This window comes from Echeneis naucrates, chromosome 9, assembly GCF_900963305.1.
Source record: "Echeneis naucrates chromosome 9, fEcheNa1.1, whole genome shotgun sequence".
NCBI lineage: Eukaryota > Metazoa > Chordata > Actinopteri > Carangiformes > Echeneidae > Echeneis > Echeneis naucrates.
Genome location: NC_042519.1, coordinates 13,576,297 through 13,600,426, shown reverse-complemented (window position 1 = coordinate 13,600,426; position 24,130 = coordinate 13,576,297). Strand labels below are relative to the sequence as shown.

The window sequence follows — 24,130 nt, the reverse complement described above, 5'->3', positions numbered from 1 at the left end:
ATACCAACATGATAATTTTACACCATGTTACATTGCATAGTTATCGTTAGTTATAGTTATTGGAAAAATCTTGAATGTAAACGCAAGAATGAGGAAATTGCAACCAGTAACAATGACACAACATATATGGTCTATGTCTGACCCACAGCAGTTCACCATCAATGATTCAGCTGCCGCACACATGCATTTCAGTCTGTTCAGATTCTGCTTATTTTATGAAACAACTGCATTGCAATTTGTGGACATAAATGTACTCACTGTGGCACCATCTCCACTCCAGATACAAACACACACCCACCTCCTCATCTACATCACACACTTCACCCAAAGAGTTTGTGGGTCAAGTTTCTGTTTGAAGGATGAGGCAGTTATGGGAGTATCTAGTATGGCCATATCTCAAAACAATTTTGTGATCATTTATAGTTGCCATTTGTGATATATTAATTTGCTACATCACAAATGTCAATAAATTGAGTATATATCGCCCATCATAACATCAACATTTTAAAAACATCTACAGAAACTAAGGAAAGCCTGATGATGTTGCAATGAGTTGCATCCATTTTAGTCAAAAATCACTTTCCTTTTTTAAAAATGTCTGGTTATTTCCAGGAGGTCCTGCAGATGGAAATTGCACAGTCATTGCAATCTAAGTAAGGTCAACTGGACTATGAACAATTGGACAATGAATGGGTCAGGTTCTACCAGCTGGGGATACAAGGGAGCTAGGAGAGGGTTAGAAGAAGAAATAGAAAGAGAAGGGTAGTAAAATTAATCTCTTCAGTGTGCCACTTTCCTCTTACAGACCAAAAATGGCTCATTATGTTTAATATTTTGAGTCTCAGTGGAGGGAGACAAGAGCAGAGATTGCGAGTGGGCTGAATGGAAGAGTCAACAGTAGCTAACAGGATTGGATGAATCGAAACCCTACCATCTGTTTCCTGTAAAAGCTCAGGCAAAATTTTTCTTGTGTTGTACACATGGTAGTCCAGTGGCAAAGAGCAGAGAGACACTGTGTGGGCAACATGAGCACTGTAGAATACGTTCACATGAAACTATGCCAACTGTTACGCCAACTGGCTAATCCAAACACAAAAAAGCCATTCTAAAAATGTCAAAGCAAAATCTGTTGTGTATTCCTCTGTATTTGGGAGGACAGAGATGCAGAGAGGCAAATGACACCTGTTAGAAAAACCCATATCAGGAAAATCTATGATCTATCACACACAAGGCTTCATAGCAGGAAGAAGCAGGACACTGACACAGCCAAGAAATAATTAAATAATTGTCTCCCATCAACCTACAAGAGAGTGGCAGACAACACTATCAGCCCACAACCACATGCAACAAAGAGTGTCCGGGGGGAAGGGATTTTTTTTAATAAAATCAAAATATTTTTCTCATTATCCACTCCATGAAACACATTGTGTATACAACATGAAAGTTACCGTCATTGAACAAGAAATGAATGTATGAGAGATAAATTATCTTGTCTAGTTTATCTTCAACATAAACTTCCTTGAAGTACTATATCAGTTTGTCTTTAAAAGGGAGATAGTTTTGGGCTACAGCAACTTGAGGCTGGGTTACAGGAGTATTGTAACCTAATATGCACATTTTACTTTCCCACCACAATCACCTCCTGCATTCCCTGGCAAGCCGTTATGTGTCGTTGTTCTTTAGTAAACTGCACTGATTGATCATTCTCTGGGGCTTGCTTTAAATTGTAAAGTAGAATGAGTGCCATATGCCGAAATACAAAGAAGGCCAATGACTGATCTTATTCCTGCTTGTCACTAGCACTCTTCTGCAGTTCAGCAACCCACTCCATGTTACTTGGCCTCTGACTAATGTGATGCCTCTTACTTGTGATATGAGTTCCAAGATTATGACATCAAATGCTTTATCTTGATGGTGGGCCAAAGTTTGCTGGCGATTTTCCTTTCATTTCATTTTAGAAAAGTATTTTTCATTCACCATGTTAGATACTATTAATGCAGGTGAATTTAAAAGACGCACCAACATAGTGGATCCCCCACATCATTTAAATCAGCTGTATGGGAGCACTTTGGCTTTCCTGTCAACTACAATGACGACGGAAGAAGATCAGTGGACAAAACTGTCAAATTGTGTTGGCACAGTGGCATTTGGCGGGGAGGGGGGGGGGGGTCATGTATGACCACCCACAGGAAAAATTATCGAAAAATTACTGTGCCTCAAAAACCGTGATATAAGCCGAACTGTGAGTTTTGTGATCCTTTGCACCCCTAATGGGCAGCACAGTGGCATAGTGGCTAGCGCTCTGTGTGGAGTTTGAATGTTCTCTGTGGGTTTCCTCCGGGTACTCCTGTTTCCTCCCACTGTCCAAAGACATGCATGTCTAGGTAAACTGGTGACTCTAAATTGTCCATAGGTCTGAATGTGAGCGTGAGTGGTTGTTCGTCTGTTTGTCTTTGTGTGTTGGCCCTGTGATGGACTGGCGACCTGTACAGGGTGTACCCTGGTCTCAATGGGAATGTTGGCTGGGATTGGCGCCAGCACCCCCTGCGACCCAGAAATGGAAAAGCAGTAGAAGATGGATGGATGCACCCCTAATAGTAATTAACTAGTTGTGCTGTACATGTGATAACCATTTTACAGCCTGTCTCTTTTTAAAGATTTTCTTTGCTATCATTAGCTTTAATTACTTACATTTGAAGATGGGAAAAAAATGAAGGACAGGATAAGGAGAGAAGGGCATGGAAGCCAAGATTTTACTTAACTTAGCTTAACTTTTTTTTAACAATAACATTATACTCTTAGTCATTTGCCAATAAAAATAATTTCTTCAAGAGAGTTCTATCCATGTAGTTGAACTAACAGGCTTTAATAGTGCTTCACATTTTATTTTTTAACCCTTTGCTGAAGTATTCAAATTACCCTACTTATCCCAAAAAAATTATATTGAGTATTTTCAGACTTGGACTGCAGAATGCAATTACAGAGTCTGGACATTATCATACTGGATGTTGTGGATCTGCATACTGAATAATATGTTCATTTTATTTTAATAACATACACACATACATGCAAACATACATTCCATAGCTTGAAAAGAGCATAAATTATGACGGAGTGCTTGGAGGCTATACCATGTCAACAGGAACTGTTCAATCTTTTCAGACCAATATCAAACTTAACTAGAGAGTAAAGCGGAAAAAAGCAAGCTGGATGATGCTTGTTAATCCATTCACACTGAGGGCAAAACATAGATACTTTTACTGTGGATGCTTTAAAAAAATATATCTGGAATCCATCACACCAGCAGTTGCCCCCCTCCTCTGTAGCTCACCTAGATTTTTAATGACTACAGCATCTCTGCTTATCAGTGTTGCCACATGCCAAGTGACATCGCATGATTATTTTTTAACTAGGGGGTAGACACAATGGCAGCACCCACTGCTCTCACACTACCTACCAAATGACACAGCCATGTACAACTCCCCAAGGACACTGTTGCAGGATGTCTTTACCATGACTATGACCTTTCTAATTGTACAATTTGTTTCTTCTTTTATAATGCAAGTGACACTACTTTGTGTAAGAGTTTTCTCTTGTCTGTCTGTTGAGTGAATGACAAGGTCATGGGTCACGGTGTGTCCTTAGGTCTCAAAACCACAGCTACTGCACTAAATTGTACAGGCCTGGAGACACTGAAATAGCTCTGGAGACACAGCTGTGGACTTCTGTTGATACTACTGATGGTAGCACTGACAAAAGCAGACCTTGGATGGTCAGACTGGGTGTTCTAAGATTAGCACTTGGGCAGATATAGTCATATTTCCCCTTTATGGTTAATGAACCAATATTGTAGTCATACATCACTTGCCAACCTCTTCTCCCTCTTCTGAGGGTATTTAGCCAATTATGGAAGGTAAGGAATCTATAGTTATCTCTCTTGGGAATATAACACTACCCCCAAGTGCTTCAGATTTGAGGTTACATCATGTAGGAACACTGTATTGATGAATCAACCTTCAATAAACACCCTCACCGTCCACACATCCTGGACTCCAACGCCCTTTCTTCACCACCCATAAGATTTTCCAAAACACTTTACAGATTATGTAGACTACAATATAGTAGAAAACTGATTATCTATTTTAAATACTTTAATTAAGAATATTACAAATCCAAGACAAAGCTTGCAGAAGTGCAGGGCTGTCAGAAAACGCAGAGTTACAAATCCATTCATTATTTCAGTGCCAAAAGGCTATGGATATTTACGAGTCATGATGAAATGGGCCATAGATCCCAACTTGCCAAAACCTATGTCAGATTAAGGTTCAGTGATTTGAGCAGACCAGACTTACATATTCAATTGAACATTCACTCTGCCCCTGGACTCTCTGCTATAAGACATGATATGTGTGTGTGTGTGTGTGTGTGTGTGTGTGTGTGTGTGTGTGTGTGTGTGTGTGTGCGCGCGCACGTGTGTGCGAAAGTAATATTTGTAACTTCAGACAAGAGAGCCTTTTGCAACTCCAAGCAAAAGTTGTACATTGTGCTGAGTGAAAATGTTTCTGACACAAAGTTAGCAATTAAATATAATTTTTGTTCTACAATAGAATCAGGGTGAGGACAAGAGTGATGTTGAAAAAGAAAGAGAGAAAGCAGAGGGGAGGGGGCTAGTGACAAAGAGACATATGGAGGAGGAAGGAGCATATGGGGGACAGAGTTGAACGCATCAAACACATCAACGCTAATTTTCACAAATAGCACAGTGACAGAGAGATTACCGTGACACATACTCACACACACCCAAGCGCACCATCAGACATGCATACTTTCAGGTGTCATGGTAACAAAAATTACTTAAACCCAAACTTAAAATTCAGCCAAAACAGACTCAAATATCACAGGGCAGTCTGAGGCACAAATACATAAACACCCCTTCACATCAAGCTTTCAGACAGAAGGGAACCGTGCCTGTCTCAGCACACTTAGCCAACAGCCAGAGGCGACAGACAGATTGAGTAGTCTTGCAGCACATCAAAACTGTTATTGATTTATCCAAAAGTTGTAGTGAGGAAAAAAACTTGACTAGTTAAAGGCACATATTACTGCAGGCCCTTGGGACTACTATCCTCTTATCACTTTTCTTTTCACACATAAAGCTCAAACCGCTGATTAGCATTGGTGGAAGAAAAAAAATGAAGACACCAAATTACATATTTCAATGAAGGCGCAAAATACAATGTTGTTCTAACCCAAACAATATAGTTGACTGCCTGGCCAAAAATATCTAACCTGAATCACACATTATAAATGGAAAAGGAAAGCCTGTCAATTCATGTATCTGGAGTTAATCATATCTACTGAATACTATTAAAAATCACATACATTCAGACTTCCTTATTTATTAAGCCCGGTTTTAACTTGAGTGCATAGTATCTACAAAAAAGCAAAAATTTATAAATATAGATTAAAAAAAAAAAAACATCAAGCCACCAACAGCCATCGGCAACCCACCAAAAGTCGCATGTCACTGTATTGATTTCACAGCAAACATTGAGTCAAATAATAACAATAATTAATTGCCGTTTCTCACTGATTGCATGCTGCGTGTTATTATTACTACCTGCATTTTTTCCTCCAATGAAAAGTGAAAATATCTGCAGTGGAAAATGAAAATGCCCTGATAGCTGATACATGAAAGAAATCTATGTCCTGATAGATTCCTGTCCACGTTGTGTGTGTTTGTGGACAGCAGCCAGCTACTAACAGGACTTCAGGACAGACTCAATACACTTTACCCATTACAAGCAATATGATCACATTAACAGCTGCGCGATGACCTTACAGTACATTTAGAAAGTGTTCAGTTCAATTTTCATACTTTATATACATTTTATTTGTTAAAAAAAAATGAAACATACCCTAAAATGTGCTATGACTAAGTGTCTTTCCAAAGCCTGTGCAATTTAATTTAACCACAGGTTAACTTCAACAAAGCTAACAATATATATAAAAAAAAAAAAGATTTGAAATTAGCGACACATGAGTTCATTTAAGGACGCCGAGTTTCCAATTTTGAAGAGAGAAAAACGTGTACTGGTCTGATCGGCCATATATTTAACATAGCTCGACGATTAAAAAAAAAGAGAAACCGGTTGTCTTACCTGGTATCTTCAGAGCTGTGTCCACGTCCTTCAGCTCAGGACAGTACAACCACACCACTGTGAAATGTGAAGGGTCCGGCTTCAAGCTAACAGCAGCGCATGTAAAAAATAAATACTTTTATAAATAAAGTAGGGTAATTATATAAATAAAATAGGGTCCTGCTTCAAGCTAACGGCAGCTCGTGTAAAACATAAATAAATATATAAATAAAGTAGAGTTCAGCATCAAGCTAACAGCAGCTCGTGTAAAAAATAAATAAATATATAAATAAAGTAGAGTCCAGCTTCAAGCTAACGGCAGCTCGCGTAAAAAATAAATAAATATATAAATAAAGTAGAGTCCAGCTTTAAGCTAACGGCAGCTCATGTATTCGTTGCTAACGTCACTCTGCCGAGCTTCACCTGGCGGTCAAAAAGCTCCTCGCGGGCTGATTGAAGCGGAGCTCTTTGAAGTCACTTCCTCTTTCCCGCCGCTCACCTCCGTCTGAGTTGGCCGCGTGTCGTCACTCAGGTCGACCGACCGATTGTCGATACTGGAAATGTGAGATGTGAGGGCACGATGCCAGAGCAGCCGTGAATAGATGCAATTTGACTGTGACATCGAAATGCCTTGGGTTTTGCGACTTTGCGTCGACAAGTCCGATGCATTATTATAATTATTATAAATTCTACCCACCCAATGTTTTTATATTTTTGGACTATTCCGTCATCCTTTATCTCATTTTAGGGGGCTGCGGCTACGCAGTTCAGGCTAGGGGCGTTTCACAAAGCACAGAATGGAGGAAGTAGCAATTACACACATTCATTCATCAATCATCTTCTACCACTTATCCGTTTCCGGGTCACGAGGGGTGGCGTGCTCGAGCCAATCCCAGCTCACACTGGGAGAGGGCAGGGTACTCCCCGGCGGCAGAGCCAGAAAACTTTCAGTGCGGTGGCAAGGTTGGCATAGAAATCACTATTGCACAAACATAAAAAAGTTGAAAATACGGCACTATATGCTTACACTATACAAATTTAACAAATGCAGTGCCATACAGACTCATTTAATCAATAGATTATTTATTTTTATATTTTTATATTCATACTTGTTTTTCAACTCTGTGTTGAGTCGATTGATTGTTGCTGACTGTTGTATATATGTTGTATGTAGGGCCTGCTACTGGGAAGTGACACATTTCAGCTGTGATAAGCTATTCTGTTCCATTCTATAATACATATAAGAAATTGCCTGCTAAAGTTGTGAAGCCAAGACAGATTCATAAATAAATTAAAATACGACTGTATCGTTTAGGACTTTAAAACTTTGTTTTAAGCACGAGAGATAGAAAACACATACACACGTGTTAAGTACTTATATAAATGAGGTTAAAATGCTTTTAGGTGGAGTTCATTTGTATCTCCTCAACAGTGAATTAATACATCTGCAAAGACTTTGGGAATGACTGCTTCAATAGAGCTTTATTTAAAAATGTATATGAAATGAATATTCATTATTTGTCATGTGAAGGTGTTGTTATGTATCAATCAATGTTAACTCACTGAAGAGTTATGTTACTTGTAGGGGATACATTCACATTCATAGCTAATGCTGTTAGCAATGTTTTCATGGGACTGACGTTATGAAAAGTGTTGAAATGCGATCTCAATTTCGATATAATAAAACAGCCTCTTCTTCTTGGTGAACTGTGCGTGATACTAACCAACATTTCAGCGGCACGCGTGCATGCATGCCGCTTAAATGTCCGGCCAGAAATGCTGCGCCAATGCAGGAAGGTTCCATTCCGCACATATCATCCCATTGACAGCTGTGACGTTTTGCCAGGGGTGGCCAATAGGGTGGCCAAGACTGAGCGTGAGGACACCCTCCACCTCCGCCACTGCCCTGGACAGGTCACCAGTCCATCACAGGGCCAATACAAACAACCACCCACACTCACACTCAGACCTACAGACAATTTAGAGTCAATAATTAGCCCAAACATGATGTCTTTGGAGGGCGGGAAGAAACCAAAGCAAGCACAGGGAGAACATGCAAACTCCACATAGAAAGGCACAGGCCCGGGAATTGAATTCACAACCTTCTTGCTGTGGGACAACAGCGCTAACCACTATTTTGATACAGCAGTTCAACCACAGAAACATAAGAATGATTTATTTTCCATAACATCTGGCAATATCAGACACAAGGCCTGAGTCCATAAAGGGGAAAGCTTTTTCATTTTCCTAATTTTATCAATCAAGGGCAGGTTTACCTTCATGAATACAAAAAGCAATAAGCAGTGAAATTTGATATATAAGCCTGTTGAGAAATACATTATAGGTGGCATTTTTTTCTTTTGCTTTTGTTTGTTGGATTTTTGGTTCACCATATACAAAAATTCCTACCCATGCACTTAGCAAGAACAGATACAGTAGCTTGGCCTAGGACACATTAAAAATGTAATAAATATTTTTATAGTTCCATCTGTCACTTTATTAGCTTTGGTGATTATATAACTTCCACACTTGCAATAATGCCAGTATGCCAAATGTAATTGCATTAACACAGCAAAATTTAAAGCTCCATGTAAAAATCTAGTTGAAACACAAAAAAAGGCAACTTTTGTTGAAAAATAAAAATTTATGGCACTGGCCTCATTGGCGTGCAGCCGCTTTGCTTCCCTTGAGAGAAGGACAACGTACAACAGCTCACCTCATGGTAAAAGGCATTTAGGTTAATAAGGCGGCCATATGGTCAAAATACAACATCACAGGAGTTAAATAAGGAAGGAAGTTGCTGCTGCAGTGCCATATGTGTAAAATGCACACTGTTACTGACCCTGGTGCTCCTGCTGTGTGATGATGACCAGCTATTTCACCACAGTCATAGAAAATTAGTCCACATCACACATTTGTCTCATCAGTGTAACACAGTGTGTCAAAGCAGACTATGGAAAAAGTGGGAGAGTTGGCAACACTCTAAAGGAGCTAGGAATGTAATTTAATTGTCAGGAGGGTGAGCTCCAGCATAATTAATCCCTAATTTTCAATCTTGTCGCATAATCTTCAATTCGTTTCAGTTTTTCCTTTCTTTGGTTATACTTAATTAACTGGATAATTTGTGTATCTTCAATTTGTTGCCGAGTACTGAAAATACTCCTGACACGGGAGTGTCACAAAAATTCAGTTACTAATCTGACAGTTGACTTTCTGCAGGTCTACATATTAACTGGTCATAGACTTTTTCAACCACACATCAAACAGAGAAGCTCATTTTACAGTTAGCTGAGGCAAATACGGAGCAAAATATCCTATTTCTTGATCGCTTGGACTTCAAGGGTCTGATCATTAGAAATGCTTTTACCGATGTACTGACCTTCTACCCTTTCAATTATAGCAAATTAGCATCAAACTGCTCTTGTCTAATCCCCAGTGTGTGTGTGTTTATGTGTTTGCACTTGGCAGCTGGTCATAACATCACCACTCCTAACTGAGTGAGTTCAGAAATGAGAAGTGTGCTCAGGTCCTCCCTGAGGGGTAAACAGTTAACATCTACATCTCCCCACACACATGGATGTTCTACACAGACTCATTCCAACATGATTGATTTTCTCACCACTTCTGTACCTTGTGGTACCTCAATGAAAACTCACTCAAATAGGTTGGAAGCTAAAGTCAGATGAGGTAAAATGATCTCTTCTCAAATGTGTCAGCTGTAAAAAGTTTTTCTCACTCTTACAGTGATGACCCCAACGACTCTGTACTCAGTGCTTTATTGAGCATTCTCCTTTCAGGCTTGATTTTATTCATTCTTTTCTTTAGAGATTTAAAGGGACAAATCTACCCACCCTGAGAGATGGCACTTCAGACCCAGTTATTCAGTATTACACAGCTTTATTTATTTATTTTATTTTATTTTATTTTATTTTTTGTGGTAGCAGTATGCATCGTACTTTATTTGCTTCCAAATATCCCTGTCATTAACAGACACCTTATTTTATACATAATGAAAAACCAAAAATCAAATCACAGTCTCTGCTAAATGTTTTCATGTATTTTATTCAATATGATTAAGAAGATGGTGGACATAAATATTTTTGAAAAAACATTAATCATTTGAACAAACAACTGTGATGGTGACAAACACAATCTTTGACAGAACGTGAAAAGAAATAGTTTTGAGAAAACTGACACTAAAGGGTTTTTTTGACCATGAATAATCAAAATAGGCAGTTTGTATGAAACATCTGAAATTTAAAAACTGCTTTGCAGGACCATAGAAAGTGAAAGACAACCCTGTGAGTAGATTTTTTTGTTTGTTTGTTTTGTTTTAGGCAGATTATCTGCAAAGAATTAATGAGCTAAATGGTCAGAGGCTCACAGCATGAATCTACTCAAAAGATTTATATACTTTAACACAGACTTAATCCTGAACTGAAAAAAGCAGCTTTAATAGATTAGCATCATCCACTTTTCTGGCACAAATAGGCAAACGTTTTCAAAGTCATCTCAAGCAGAAATAGTCAAAGTGCAAAGACTGGATTTCAAGAGGGGACTGACACACCGAATTATGACCGAATCAACTGGATTTCACGTGTCACTTAATATGGGAGCTCACTTTTATCAAACTGATTTATTCTCTGATTTGTCACTACAGCCTAAAATGCTTTGGTAATAGCGCAGACCTCTGACTAAGGTTAAGGAGGCCTTAACTTTTCAGTTGTGTTTTAATCTCATATGCCACCTACCAAAGTATGCTTTATTCAATGTGATTTAGGTGAACACAAACTGTTCGTGTTAATGAACAGTCAACATCAACAATTTTAATCATTTATGTACAATTATACGATTTCTGTATTACGGCAATTAAAAAACAGTAGTTACATTAAGCACATTAAAAAGCTAGCCCAGTGTAATATATGTGATTCATTAAAACAACAACAACAACAAATAATAATAATAATAATATCATGATTATTACTATTATTATTATAATTCCTATCATTACTTCTGACTTCTATTTTTTTTTTTGTTAGTGTCAAGATGCCTTTAGGAAAGTATCTATTAAAATTTGATGAATATAAATAAGGCAGAAATAATAAATAACACCCAAACAAATCATGTAGTAAATGTACAACATGCTGTTATATAACATGAAAAAGTGAGGTTTGTGTGGTGTATCCACATCACAATTGTGTTGCAAATGAAATTCTATATTATTTCCTTCTTACTATTGGGCAGGGAAAAATGAAAATGGGCCATTTTAGAAGCGACCTTTCCTTTTTGTGATACATGACATGGGCCTGTTTCTTGAACACAGGTGAAGCACAGCTGTTTAAAATTATAAATATGTATGAGAGTGGGCATTGCAAACAAAGCCAAATACTCCCTATGTTTCACATAATGATGCATGCATTGATGGGGGATGTAAATAGGATTTTTACAACTACTCTGGTGTCAGTCGGTGACAAAGCATTGATACCCATCACCTGTAAACACATCACAGCTGCAGTCCTGGTCCTCGTGAGCAACATTACTGCTGAATTTTTACCAGGTGTAAAATTGCTCCCCAATTAGAAAGCGGGAATAAAAATCAGCAGCATTGCTGGGCCCAATACCCAGGACTGAATGCAAATGCAAAAGAGTGTGTCATAGATGCACTCTGACAATACAGGCTCCAGGTAAGTAGGCTAAGCAGAGGAGAGGGATGAGAAAAAGAGACACCTGGGAAATATTAGAATGGGAGGGAGGACAACAGACTGAAAAAGAGAAGAACAAAAAGAAATAGATGCGGCGAGAGAGGGAGAAAGAGAATAAAGGAAGAGGATAAACTGGAAAGGAGAAAATAGGTTAGAGAACAAAATTCTAAGGGATGTTGGATAACTGGTTTACAAGAGAGGAAATAAGGTGCAAATGAACCAGAGCGAAGGGACAGTTGTGGCTTCCACCCACAGGAAAGGACCAGGTCCTTCAGGCTTTTCTTCACCTCCACCAGGAAAATGCCTCCTGAAGTGTGGATTACAACAAACACACCACTTACACAACTCCCCTACAGTCAGGGAATGTATAGAGATAGATAAGGTCAGCAACTTCTTCAGAATCAAACTTTTTCACTAGATGCAAGGAGTTCATAAATCCTGTCCTGTGCTCAGGAGCAAATCAAGATCCCACCTCCTTGCTGGCATTATAAAATTTAAAGATATCGTTGTTCTATAGCAAATTAATTGACCAATCACTTAGCAGCAGTGCAATACATGATATCACGCAGATGCTCGGCAGGTGTTTCAAACATCAGAATGTGGACAGAATGTGTTTTCACATCCAGAGAGAGTCAATACTGTGAGAAGAAACGCCTTAGAGATGAGGAGGAAACATAGCAGCAGATGGAAACGTTAGTGGAAGGCCATGTCAGGTTCCTGTCAGCTGTGAGCAGAAATCTAAGGCTGCAGAAGGTACAGCCTCACCAAAGCTGAGGATGGAAAAACATAGATTGGTCTCATGAATCTCACTTTCAGCTGAGGCAGCAGATGGCTGGCATCAGCAGTGTGAATGAATGGACCCAACCTGCCTTGTGTCAACAGTGCAGACGGCTACTTGTGGTGGCGTCATGGTATGGACAATGTTTTATTTATTCATTTATTTATTTTAGGAGTTTTGCCCATTTAATGCCAGTATATCATGGCTTGAATGCTTCAGCCATTCTGAATATATTGTTGCGAGGCATGTTCATCCCTTAATGGCTATAATTTACCATCTTGTAATGGCCACTAAAAGCATGTTAATGCTGTCTTCCCAAACAGGGTTCATGAACATAAAAATGTGTTCCGTAGCCTGCCCAAGAACCAGATCTGAATCCCGTAGAACACCACTGGGATGCCATTGAACAGGAGGTTCACAGTATTAATGTGCAGCTGACAAATTTACAGAGATTATGTGATGCTGGAGGGGCTGTTTTAAGAAGGATGAAGATAAAATTATTGTATATATTTAGCAGTGGAAGACTCAACATATTCACAAAATGTTTGCAGATGTAAAAAATGGTGAACTGTTAAGAATTTAATGATTTCCTAACCAGGTGTGAAAAATGTTGTAGGATTTGATGATTATGTCAATTACAGTGTATATAAATCTTAATATGTCCTACTGTCCAGGGATACATAATCGCTTGCCTTATGAATGCCATCACATTAAGTCAGTTTGAGAAAGATAACCAACATGTCTGAGGTCAAGAAGATAAAAAAAGAAAAGAAAAAGACTGTCATAAAAGGACTAGGTATTATTGGAAAAACTCAGTGCTGATGCTTTTACAAATGGAATAGTCTGAAAAATTATATTTTTTTCCTTCTTTTTTTTCATCACTTGATCAAGTAAACACTTTTCTACCATTTACTGTACTGTATAGAACCAGATTGCTCTCAATGGATTCCCATATCACACAAAATGTGTCAGTGAACGGCATTGTCATTATAACAGATATTAACACTATCATTTAGCAAAGCACCAGTAGGTATCCCTGTTGAATACCCAGTCTGAAAGAAGATTTGAAGGGTTTCATTCCAAGGAAGGAAGGAAGGAAATACCAATGTTGGTTGTGCCAAATTAGAAAAAATAGTTTCTATTCATGGAGTGTTGAGGTCTTGTGACCTTTGTGGGTTACTGTGCTAATTTTGTTTATATAGGGATCAAATTGTTCAAATGATTGATCTAACTTTAGAATGAAACTCTGCATTTCAACTTTTCTACTGTACTAAATTAACATTGCAGGTATGTTGATTGTTCTATACACTGTGGATTATATTGCAACATTTTAATTCTAAAATTTATGCAAACCAGTGGTCAGAAATGTAGCTGGAAGAACGTAATTTTTTACTTATGTGAGCAGAAGGACAAAAAATATTTTCTCAAAACACTTGAGAGGTGAGCACATGTTTGATTCCCCTGGTAAAACAATGAGGAGAGACGTGATACTGAAAAATTGTTAAAAGACTTTAAAAGCCAGCCTGATTTTAAAAGGCATGCAGTTCAAGGGTAATGGGTGTGGATGTTCACCTAAACATGTAATTCAGAGTTTGGCAATGTGAGAGTATTGACTTACGAGAGAAAAATATGGCCAGTCCTGTATTTCCTGAAGCAGAGCATGGTTATAACTGATAAAAAATTAATTAGTAAAAATAAATCTTACAAAGAAAAGCAAACACATACCTCATGTCTTCGTCCTGGTTTACAACCCTGTTACTTGTACAGATTGTGAAGCAGAGTTATCACAGATGATATCTCTGTGTGAGAGTGTTTGTGTGTGTGGCTAGACCTGTGTATTTGTGTATGTGTGTATGTGCATCCATGGATATGAGGTTGGGAGTTTGTGTGCACTTTGTGTGTCTGTGGGCGTAAGCACATCTAAACTGTCAGCATGACACAACGTGGGAGTTCTGATAGACGGGTGAGTGCCTTTTCATAGTCACAGCCAGTTTGTGTGTGCTCTTTCCTTTGAGTGTTTGTTTCAGGAAGCAAATCTATGAACAAAATATGATTGTAAGCATGTGGGGATGTGATTTGGGGGAGGTGAAATAGTGAAAACAATAGCAACTTATAGTCAAGGAGCAGCAGATTGTTTTTAGAAAGTCATACATATTGTCACTTTTGTCAGAGATATGGCTGCTTCTGGTTGGGATGATGCAAATGTTTGTATGCCCTCAACTGTCTCTCTGTGTCAGAGCTTGCAGTTCGGCAGTATGTAGGGAATGTTGGAGGAAGACATTTTTACGACTGTAGCTATGGAGAGACAGCGGACCACGGGGTGGCTGTCCTAAACGACCTGTAAATGTGGTGGATGAGGAAGAAGAAGAGTGGGCTGAGGATGGAATCGGAGGTACAGGGGAGGCGTGGTCGGATGATGAGATGCTGGGAGAAGGGCTTCCTTTACTTGCAAGGCTATGGAGGCTTGAAGAGACACTGGCCCCGACTGCACGAGGGATGTGGCTGGGGGCATGGTGCTCGCCTCCTCCTCTCCTTACTCCACTTAACAGACTCACTCCACCTCCTTCTCCTATAGTTAAGGACTCAGAAGAAGAGGACACTACCTCTAGCTGTCTGGAGGACAGAGATGGAATTACAGTGTGATTAGCAGCTGCTAGAGTGAGGCCTGGGCATTGATTTGGACTCAGGCCTGAGTATGAAACTTGAAGCTGGGCTTGAGTAGTCGTTGAGGCTTGGGCTGACATTGCAGAAATGACAGAGGACAGGTTGGAGGCACCTGGAGCCAAACTTGGAGTTGGATTATGAGCATTGGACTGTGCCAAAACCCCCTGGCAGTGACGCTCTCCCCTGGCAGTGTGTCGCTCAGAAGCAGAAGGCTGGACATGCAGAGGTGGATAATGATGAGGAAGATTCTGATTAGATAGGTCTCCTCCGAGTGCTGCCCCCGCTCCCCGCACTACTCTTCGGTCCCTTGGAGGCAGGTTGCTGCTGCCTAGGTCTGACCGCTGGCCTGGACAACTGGCCTGAAAGACAGAGAAACACAGGAACAGAGAGAAAAGACTGTCAGCTGTCCTCCTCGGCTGTCTGTCAACCTTCTGAATGTTGGATGTGTACCTTTTAATTGAAGGAATATACCCAAAAGGGGACAAGTAGGTGAGAGACAGAGAGAGACAGACAAGCAGAGAGAAATAAAGAGGCAGGCAGCATGAGAAACTGTGTTGTTGTGTGTTATAGTATAGATTGTTAATTGGGTGACATTTGGAGAACGATTTCTCTGGGCTCCTGCAGCTTGTTCTAATTGTTTCTAAACCAACCGGAACCCTGCTCTCTAAAAAATAGGCAACACGCACAATACGAGACAAAAGGGGTAGAGTCTGGACCTGCTGAATTGAAAAAGTGCCGTAAGATAACGTCTGTTATGATTTGGTGTGAAACAAATTATAAAGTGACTTGATGAAGTAAATGCATTTATGGCAATATACAGAACAGGCCAAAAGTCTGGACACTCATTCATTTGAATGAGAAGGTGTGTCCAAACTTTTGGCCTGTACTGTAGTCATAAGGTAAATTCAAAATTCTCCCTTCCAAAACAATGGGATCTCACTCTCTCTGTCCTACACGCAAACGCACACACAAATGCACATGCACGCACGCACACACACACACATAGAAACACACACACTGGGGAAGATGGCACATAAAGCATGATGGCAGAAACGAGCCACCTGTTCTCTTTCACAATCCACTGCACCCCCTTATGCAACATATCTCTTCAGTCCCTCTTCATCCTCTCTCTCCCTGTAGCTTGATTTCACACATATACATGCATAGCACACACCCCCACACTCACATACCAACACCCACACACACACTTCAGAAGACATAACACTGACATTGACTTACCTTCCACATAAACCATACTGACTACTTTCCTAATTCTGAGTCTTGCACCTACCTTAACCTAAACCTAACTCCCCCTGAACATATCCACAATTAAAAAATCCAATGATTTAATTGTTAGGTTTGCCTAAAGCAGTAAAGCGCCCATAATGTGACTGTGTAAACCATTTTGGGACATTAGTCATAAAGTAACACTGGGACCAAGGACAATCTCATCTGATACTGAACCAAATGGAAGTTGATATTTGGCAAAGCGATGACTTTGTTAGTTGTTTGCATATGGATGAACGCATACCTGCTTAACTCTGCTCACACTGCAAATGTGCAGTGTGTGCTAATATGCATCTTTACTGCACACCGCTGATTTCTACAAGATGCCTATGTGTCTTTATGTGAATGAAGGTGATCCTGTTTCTAAATGTTTCGGTAAGCAAATTAATAGTAAGTGTAACATCGTTACTGTGATGAAGCAGTTGAAAGGAATTTGGTGTGAAAGGTAGAAATGTAATTAGCTGGAACACAGCTAAATGAGTGAGTACAGTAAGACAGTGGAAATGATAATTCAATAAAACAGCTTCTTTCTTGATATTGCCAAATGCTATCAACCTGCAATCTAATTAAAGACGGGACCTGGAACAAAGTGGTGGATAACAAAGAAACTAGTAGTGATAAATTCTGGACAGAGAAAATTTAGAAATGGGCCTGTCTATATAACAACGCCAGTGTGTGGTGTTACCGTTAATTCACTCCAACAAAGTATCCACCTAACATTGTCAGTATTAGATGCCCTTCTAAGCACCTTTCTATGTACTTATGTCTATGTACTTCATCTTATGTACATAAGATGAAGCCAGTTTCATACCAGTGACTTGACTTGATAAAAAATCCTTTCGGTACATGGAAAGCACCCTTATGCTGAGAAAACAGTCCGAACAAATGATAGTACAAATTATTTTCAATAAAATGGTACTTTTCATGCAGTATAAAGGATGAAGAATTATGCCGTTTGGTTGAAAATCTCTGTCGGGGCAATGACTTGTTAACGTTTCCCCTGAAGAACGCCAGAATTTTAATATCATACTGTGAGGTGCTATTTCTAGCTTTTGTTTTGCATTTCAAAGTATGGAAAGATTCTATGACAATTTAGCTGTGACTGAACTGGGCTCTGATTTAGTACAGTACATACTACAAAGTGGGATAAATATAAGTAAACAAGGTCTTGAGAAGATATATGAAGGTCAATCTTGCTTGCTACCTGTGATTTTCATGACAAGAAATAAACAAAGATTTTGTTTCTTGTATCATGTCAAAGCTGAAGAGAATTATTATTATTATTTTTTTGCCTTTATTGGTTTACAGTCATGTGTAAGCTAGTTCATGAAGGAATGCTGCCAACATTAAATGCTATTGTAGTTAATTAAATCTTAATTTGTCCATGTTGTATGTGACTGATGCTTGGAATACCCCACCTGCAGTTCATAGGAAACTGTTTCTGACATGCTCATATGTTATGGCATTTAGAAAATCTGAATTGCAGCCAAACAGCTTGTACTTAAAAAGTACTGTCTTTTTGTCCTTTCATGTCCAACAGTTAATAAATAATGATAATAACCCCCCCCCCCCCCCCCCAAAAAAAAAAAAAAAAAAAAAAAAAAAACACCCCAAAAATCCAAGCATAACCGCACTCTGCCAGAACATCAAACAGTGAGTCGTCTATACAGCTTGCTTAAAGAGCTCAGGGAGTGTGTCTTTGCTTTCTAATGGGCTCTAATGGGTGGATAAACACTACAAGACTTCTCGCAGAATCCTTGATCTAATTAAGAGGAGTGAGAATTTCCATTCCAGCCAAATTCTCCACATAGGGGCCCTGTGAAAAAACAAGAGGGAATTGCTACGGTGTTGAATATCCACTATGGTCATGCAGGTTTATGTGAGACTGCTTAATTAGGGCTAAATTGCTAATTTTGTAAAAAAGAAAAAAGAAAATCTATGGTGTTTTTCCATCCTCAGATACTTGTGAAAACAACAGAAGGTAAGGTGAGAATGCAAGATCCAAATTGGCAGACAAGTTTGAAAGAAATAATTACCAAGCACAGAAGAGTTGGTTGTAGAGACATATGCTGTGCATCAAAGGGACAATTCTGATCCAAGTTTGGAAGAAGAAGAAAAAAAATAAATAAAAAAATAAAAACCATAAAAAATTCATCAAATAAAGTGAATCAAATACAACTAAAACTGGGCTAAATATGGGGCAGCATGTACAAGTACACAAGAAAGGCAGATAGTTAATATGATTTAAAACAGAGCAAGAGAAATGAGAGCAACAGCAACAGCCCCCCCTCCGAAAACAAAAAAAGGAGACCAGGGCAGATTTACAAACTCAGGTGTCCTTTCTCAAGTACATGCTCTGCGGCAAGCAAGCTGCCTCATTGCCAGCTACAGAACGTCCTGTCTGTGTATGCAAGCACTGAAGAGTCTCTAGTCCACACAGTCCTATAAATACACACAACACACACACACACACACATATACATGGACGTGGGTATATCAGAGTGATTTAAGGGACCCCTTTCCTGCAGCCTTATTTTTTATTGGGTAGTGAGGAACAAAGCAATGTGGTAATGGCCAGGTTTGCATGAGAGCTCTTTAAAATCCTAAAACATCCCTATCGTCATTTTCATAAAAGCAAGGGGCTGTGAGATTCATTTCATGACTTTTGCTTCCCTGAAAAAAAAAACAAAAAAAAACTAAGTGACTGTATTAAACGGCACAGATTAGCTACGTGTTACACAGGTTTAATGTAAACAAAACACTCCAAGTTTCATGGCCATCAGTCATACACCAGGACTCAGTGTTCTCACACCCACACACTTAATTCTAATGAAGGCCACAGGGCTGAAATGCATTGGACTCAAAAAGTTTCCAACTTTTCACAGTGAGATTAGAGAGGTAAAAGTTTGTAAATGTGAATTCTTTATATTCTGTAACACCCACATACTCTGTGTGTGAGGAAAGTAATCCTGCAGTTCTTTGAAAGTGTGAAACGCTGGGGTGTTCAGCTTAGACACAATACCAGTACAGTACACCCACACGGATGGTACTCTAAATCCTATTTAGATGATAACCAAATAAATTTTACAGCCTTGATGCTGGATGAGCCCAAACCACCCTACCTCATCCTGTCTACCTTTATCTCAACAGACAGTCTCATTCATATTTGTTTGCTTATTTATCCCCAATGTGACAGAAAGTTGTCAAGGTGCAAAAATCCCAGGAAGTGTAAATTTGATCTCGTCTCTTCAACCATAATTAACGACAGCACTGTTATGTGGGAGCTCAAAAGAGAAACAATCCTTTTTTGGGTTGTGCGGCAGTCTGCAGTGCATCATGAGTGCAATACACTGGTTTACATTAGTTTTGATGAAAAGAGCCAAAAACAGGGTGAGAAACATGGTGTCCATGCTGAGAAATATAACAAAGCTGTAACAATCATTTCCTGTGCTGTTGCCTACAAAGCATCATTGAATATTTGCGGACAAGTTGTGTGCAGCAGAGTCTCCCACATCAACTAAAGAACTTTGCTGGGTAAATCAACAACAAACGATCAAACAAGGGGCGAGACTTCAGTCTCGGGCAGGTGTCTCAAGGCCAAACCATACCTTTACTTTGAACTTGCTTGTTTTCATCAATGTACAATTCCTGTAGGAACTCAGTGTCTTGTATAGCCTGTAGCTGCTTCCTTGCGTTCCTGTTCCTCCCTTCAAAGCTCTTTGTTGTAGTCATCAATCTTTATCTATGCTCTCTTCACTGGCCCTGTATTTCCCTACACAACACTACCAGTTTCTAGCTTCTGTCTCACTCTACGGCTCATCTACCTCTCTGATTTTCATGTAAAGTTTAACTGACATTGTATAAAAGATGCACAAACTACAGCAGTGGTATATTTTTGATGAATGAGGATAGTAATTCCACCCCAGTAAGAGCAGGAAGGGTAGACAAAACAAGTAAACAACACTAGAGGTCAAAATTGATTAACTTGGCAGAAATTGTGAGATGTAAAAAGTGGATTGAGACATGAATACATTGGTCAAACTAGTACATTATTGAAACTGAGGGAGCTCAAAATATGACAGGGTTTGATGGCTGAAATGGACTTTGTTTCTGAGTTAAACTACTATTTTATTTTTTCTTTCAATGATTACTATTGCTCCTCAGATGCATGTTTCATCAATGGAATTTGAATTTTATAGCAGAGGTGAATATCTGACAGCCTGAGGCATGTGCATAGTCAACAAATCTGCTCCTTTCTTTGACTCTCACCTTTTCTAGCCCCCTCTTGACCTCCCTTTTCACATCTCTCACCTCCTCTTCCCCCCTGTCCTTTACTTTGTCCCTTCTCCCTCATCGTTATGTAACTTGGTGCTTAAGAATGCCAGCGGCAGGCAGGGCTGAATAGGCCCTGACAGCCAGAGGATTGATGGTACGCTACTGCAGTCTGGAGACCACACAGAGAGGATGAGAATGAGAGAGTGAGAGACAGAAGGAGAGAGAGAGGTTTTTTTTACTGGTCACAGTTGGGGTGAGGTTAGACTTGAGACGATAAAGATAGAAAATAAGAGAAGACAAAAGTTGAATTTATGTTGTTGTTGCTGTCAATCCAGCCCACACTGCAGCAAAATGCCAACCAGCTGGGGGGATGTCACATCCTGGACCTTCCTGGTGGAAGCACACAGTGTGAGGCAGGACACTAATGTGATGCACTGCGCAGCTAATCGGCTCACAGTGCTACCAATCTTCAATCCTGTCACTGAACTACTGGAAAATGATCTACATTAGGCTGCCGTTATATTTAGTAACAGCAGCCAAACACAGCAATATGCTGCATCCAATGTTTTAATGAGGCTTGTGAGTGTTTGTAACTGGACAAATATTTTGACTTATTATATCTCAGACAGGTTAACGCCACTACATATCAATGTGACTGCGCCACATACATAGCCACTTAGTTTATAGTGATAGCCTTAAGAAGAATTTGCAAACCTTATCACTAAATGCAGCACATAAGAACCTCACATGCATGCATACATGTTCACAGACATACTTGGGAGCAGCATGAAACCTCTTCTCAAAATGGTGAATACATGGTGAATGGGGACACATGAACAATTGTTGCTGTCTTGATGTCGCTGTTTTCCAGATATCATAATGATGTTCTTCTCAAAAGAAACTGGTGTGCTGGTGTTGAATATTGTTAGTCTCATCTAAAGAATTCAAATTCAGTCCACTTCATAGCACCTGGGGAGAGCACGTCAAATAATGTGTAATCATAACGCAAATAAGTCCACAAAGTCCTGTGTTGACCTCTGGTGCTGTTCCTTTAAAGTAAACTGATTATTGACATTTTTTTGTCCACAAAAGAATGGGGGAAAAATTTCAACTGAATTTTATATTTCTTTTATATTTCTTTGTTTCTGTTTTTGTTTGATTGCCTGAATTCAACTAATGTTGAGGTATTGTGTGTGTCTTGCAGACACACAACTGATGGACAGCTGATTGTATGTTGCCTGGCAACAGGGAGACTCATCTTACTGGATCATAGCCGAAGAAGCATCAGGGTTCACTTTGGTTTTGGGGCGTCCAGCGTGATCACCTCCAAACTGGAGTTGCTGAACTTCTCATCAGTGAGTCAGTCACTACTTGTGATTGTCGCTATTGACGAATAGGACTTCAAATTCTTCCTAGATTGAAAAAGGCAGGCTGCATGCATTGAAGCCAGTGCCATGCTGTGGCCAGGAGGCTTAATGAGGTTTCTTGAGCAGCTCTGATAGGCATGGATTCTGGGATTCTGGCAATGCTCATCAACCACCATCCCCAACAGGTCAGTATGTGCATGCACATATGGTTGTGTGTGTGTAGTCATGGCAAAACTCATCGACCACCAGCCTATGCCAATATGTTTGGTGAACACTGGCCAGAGCCATGAGCAAAAGCAAGAAAAAAAGCAAAGTCAATGAATATGTAAAGATGAAGAAAGAGGAAAAAAGGGACAAAGTGTGAGGAGGAGGATAAAACACAGAGATAGAACAAAACCAGTGGATCAACAAAATAAGGAGATGACAGAGGTAATAGTAAGTTAAAACACCAAAGCCGAGACGTGGAGATGACAGCAGAAGGGAAAGCAGTCAGATGAATGAAGAGAACAGTGGACCAAGTGAGAGGTGAGAACATGGGCACAAAGCTACAACAGAGGAAACAGACATTATTAGAAATCCAGAGATGGGGATAAAGAGAAAGGAAGAGAAATGTTGAGTGTAAGAGACATAGCATCAACAAAAGGTAGGAGAGAGAAAGACACTTAGATAAGAAACTACATAGTGGAGAGGCCGGGGCACAGAAGCGTCTGCTGCCATCCATTTAAGGGACTTGCACTGGTAATCAAAGAAGGCACAGCCTTCATTTCCCAATGAAATCCTGTTTAAAAATCAGCCATGAGGTGTGCATGATTCTTTCTACTTATTAAACATTGATTCCACCCTAATCTCTGCTGAGCTTGGCAGATGCACAGTACACCAACATCTCTGTAAGTGTATCGCTAATGCATGTGGTGACAGGAGGTCACCCCCCACTCCCCCACCAATGGCAATGTAGGTTTTAAAGGACTGAGAGATATTACAAGCCTAATTTTGGCTCAATGGGATTGGATGCCAGATTTAAGTCATAAAAACCCAATCATTCACAACCTAATTACCTTTTATGCTTCAAACAGCGATCAACCACAGGCATAATAACTGATGGGAAATACAATCCTATATTATTCACTTTTACAGTTGAAAATATCAACTAAAATGAAGAAACTTCTTCATATCTATGTTGTTTTGATCTTCAATTTGTCTAGTTACAGTCTATAATTCTTCCCTCCTTTCTCTTTTTTTTTTTTTAAATAAAAAAGCTGGACGTGACAAAACAGGTGACTAAAGTCACACTTGCTCAGTTCTACATTAGTTCAATTTTAACTGGCACTAATCTTGCTTTATTGTTAGAAAATGGTACCTATCTTGTGTGAAGCTGTGTTGCTGTCAGTAGGACCCAGTCAGCGTGTAACCTACAGTAGATTTAACATAATGTGTACTAAGACAATTACAGCCCCACACATTCCTGCACATGCTGTGAATTGGTTTAGATTCATTGGTTAATGAATAGATGGCTTACTTGATTTTAGCTCCACACTAACACAAGGTTAAATCCCCTGTCGTCTGCATTTCAACTGTAACTGGACTGAATGCCACACCTGCCTGTTCCCCAGGTGTCAACATGGTCCCTGAAGGTGCAGACTAATTACTGCAGAAACTGTGATCTATGCTGAGAGTTATGTTCTGGCTAATGTGTTCCCACAAAACGTGTCTGCTTCTCATTATGTTCATATTATTATTATTGTGGATTACAATGTACAATGTAAAATTTATCTATACCACAATTCCGAAATATCTCAAAGATTCAAAGAATATCCTACAATCGTATGAATTGCATTGTTTGCCAGGTGTCATGCTCACAATGATGAAGTCTGGCCACACATAGTGCTGGACGCTTGTCAGTGTCCATTCCCTTGGCCT

The 24,130-nt window shown here is 39.5% G+C and overlaps 1 protein-coding gene across 4 annotated transcripts in view; it reads right to left on the bottom strand.

The window, feature by feature from the left end:
- Positions 1-11,163: 11,163 nt before the first annotated feature.
- ccser1 (coiled-coil serine-rich protein 1) overlaps positions 11,164-24,130 on the bottom strand; it is a 109,324-nt gene continuing 96,357 nt past the window's right edge. For 3 of the 4 annotated variants that reach the window (XM_029510503.1, XM_029510502.1, XM_029510501.1), the window contains one exon: positions 11,164-15,643. In XM_029510503.1, the coding sequence (XP_029366363.1) occupies positions 14,837-15,643 (807 nt within the window). In that variant the 3' untranslated portion in view covers positions 11,164-14,836. The remainder of the gene's footprint in view (positions 15,644-24,130) is intronic. The other variant, XM_029510505.1, reaches the window with a different exon arrangement.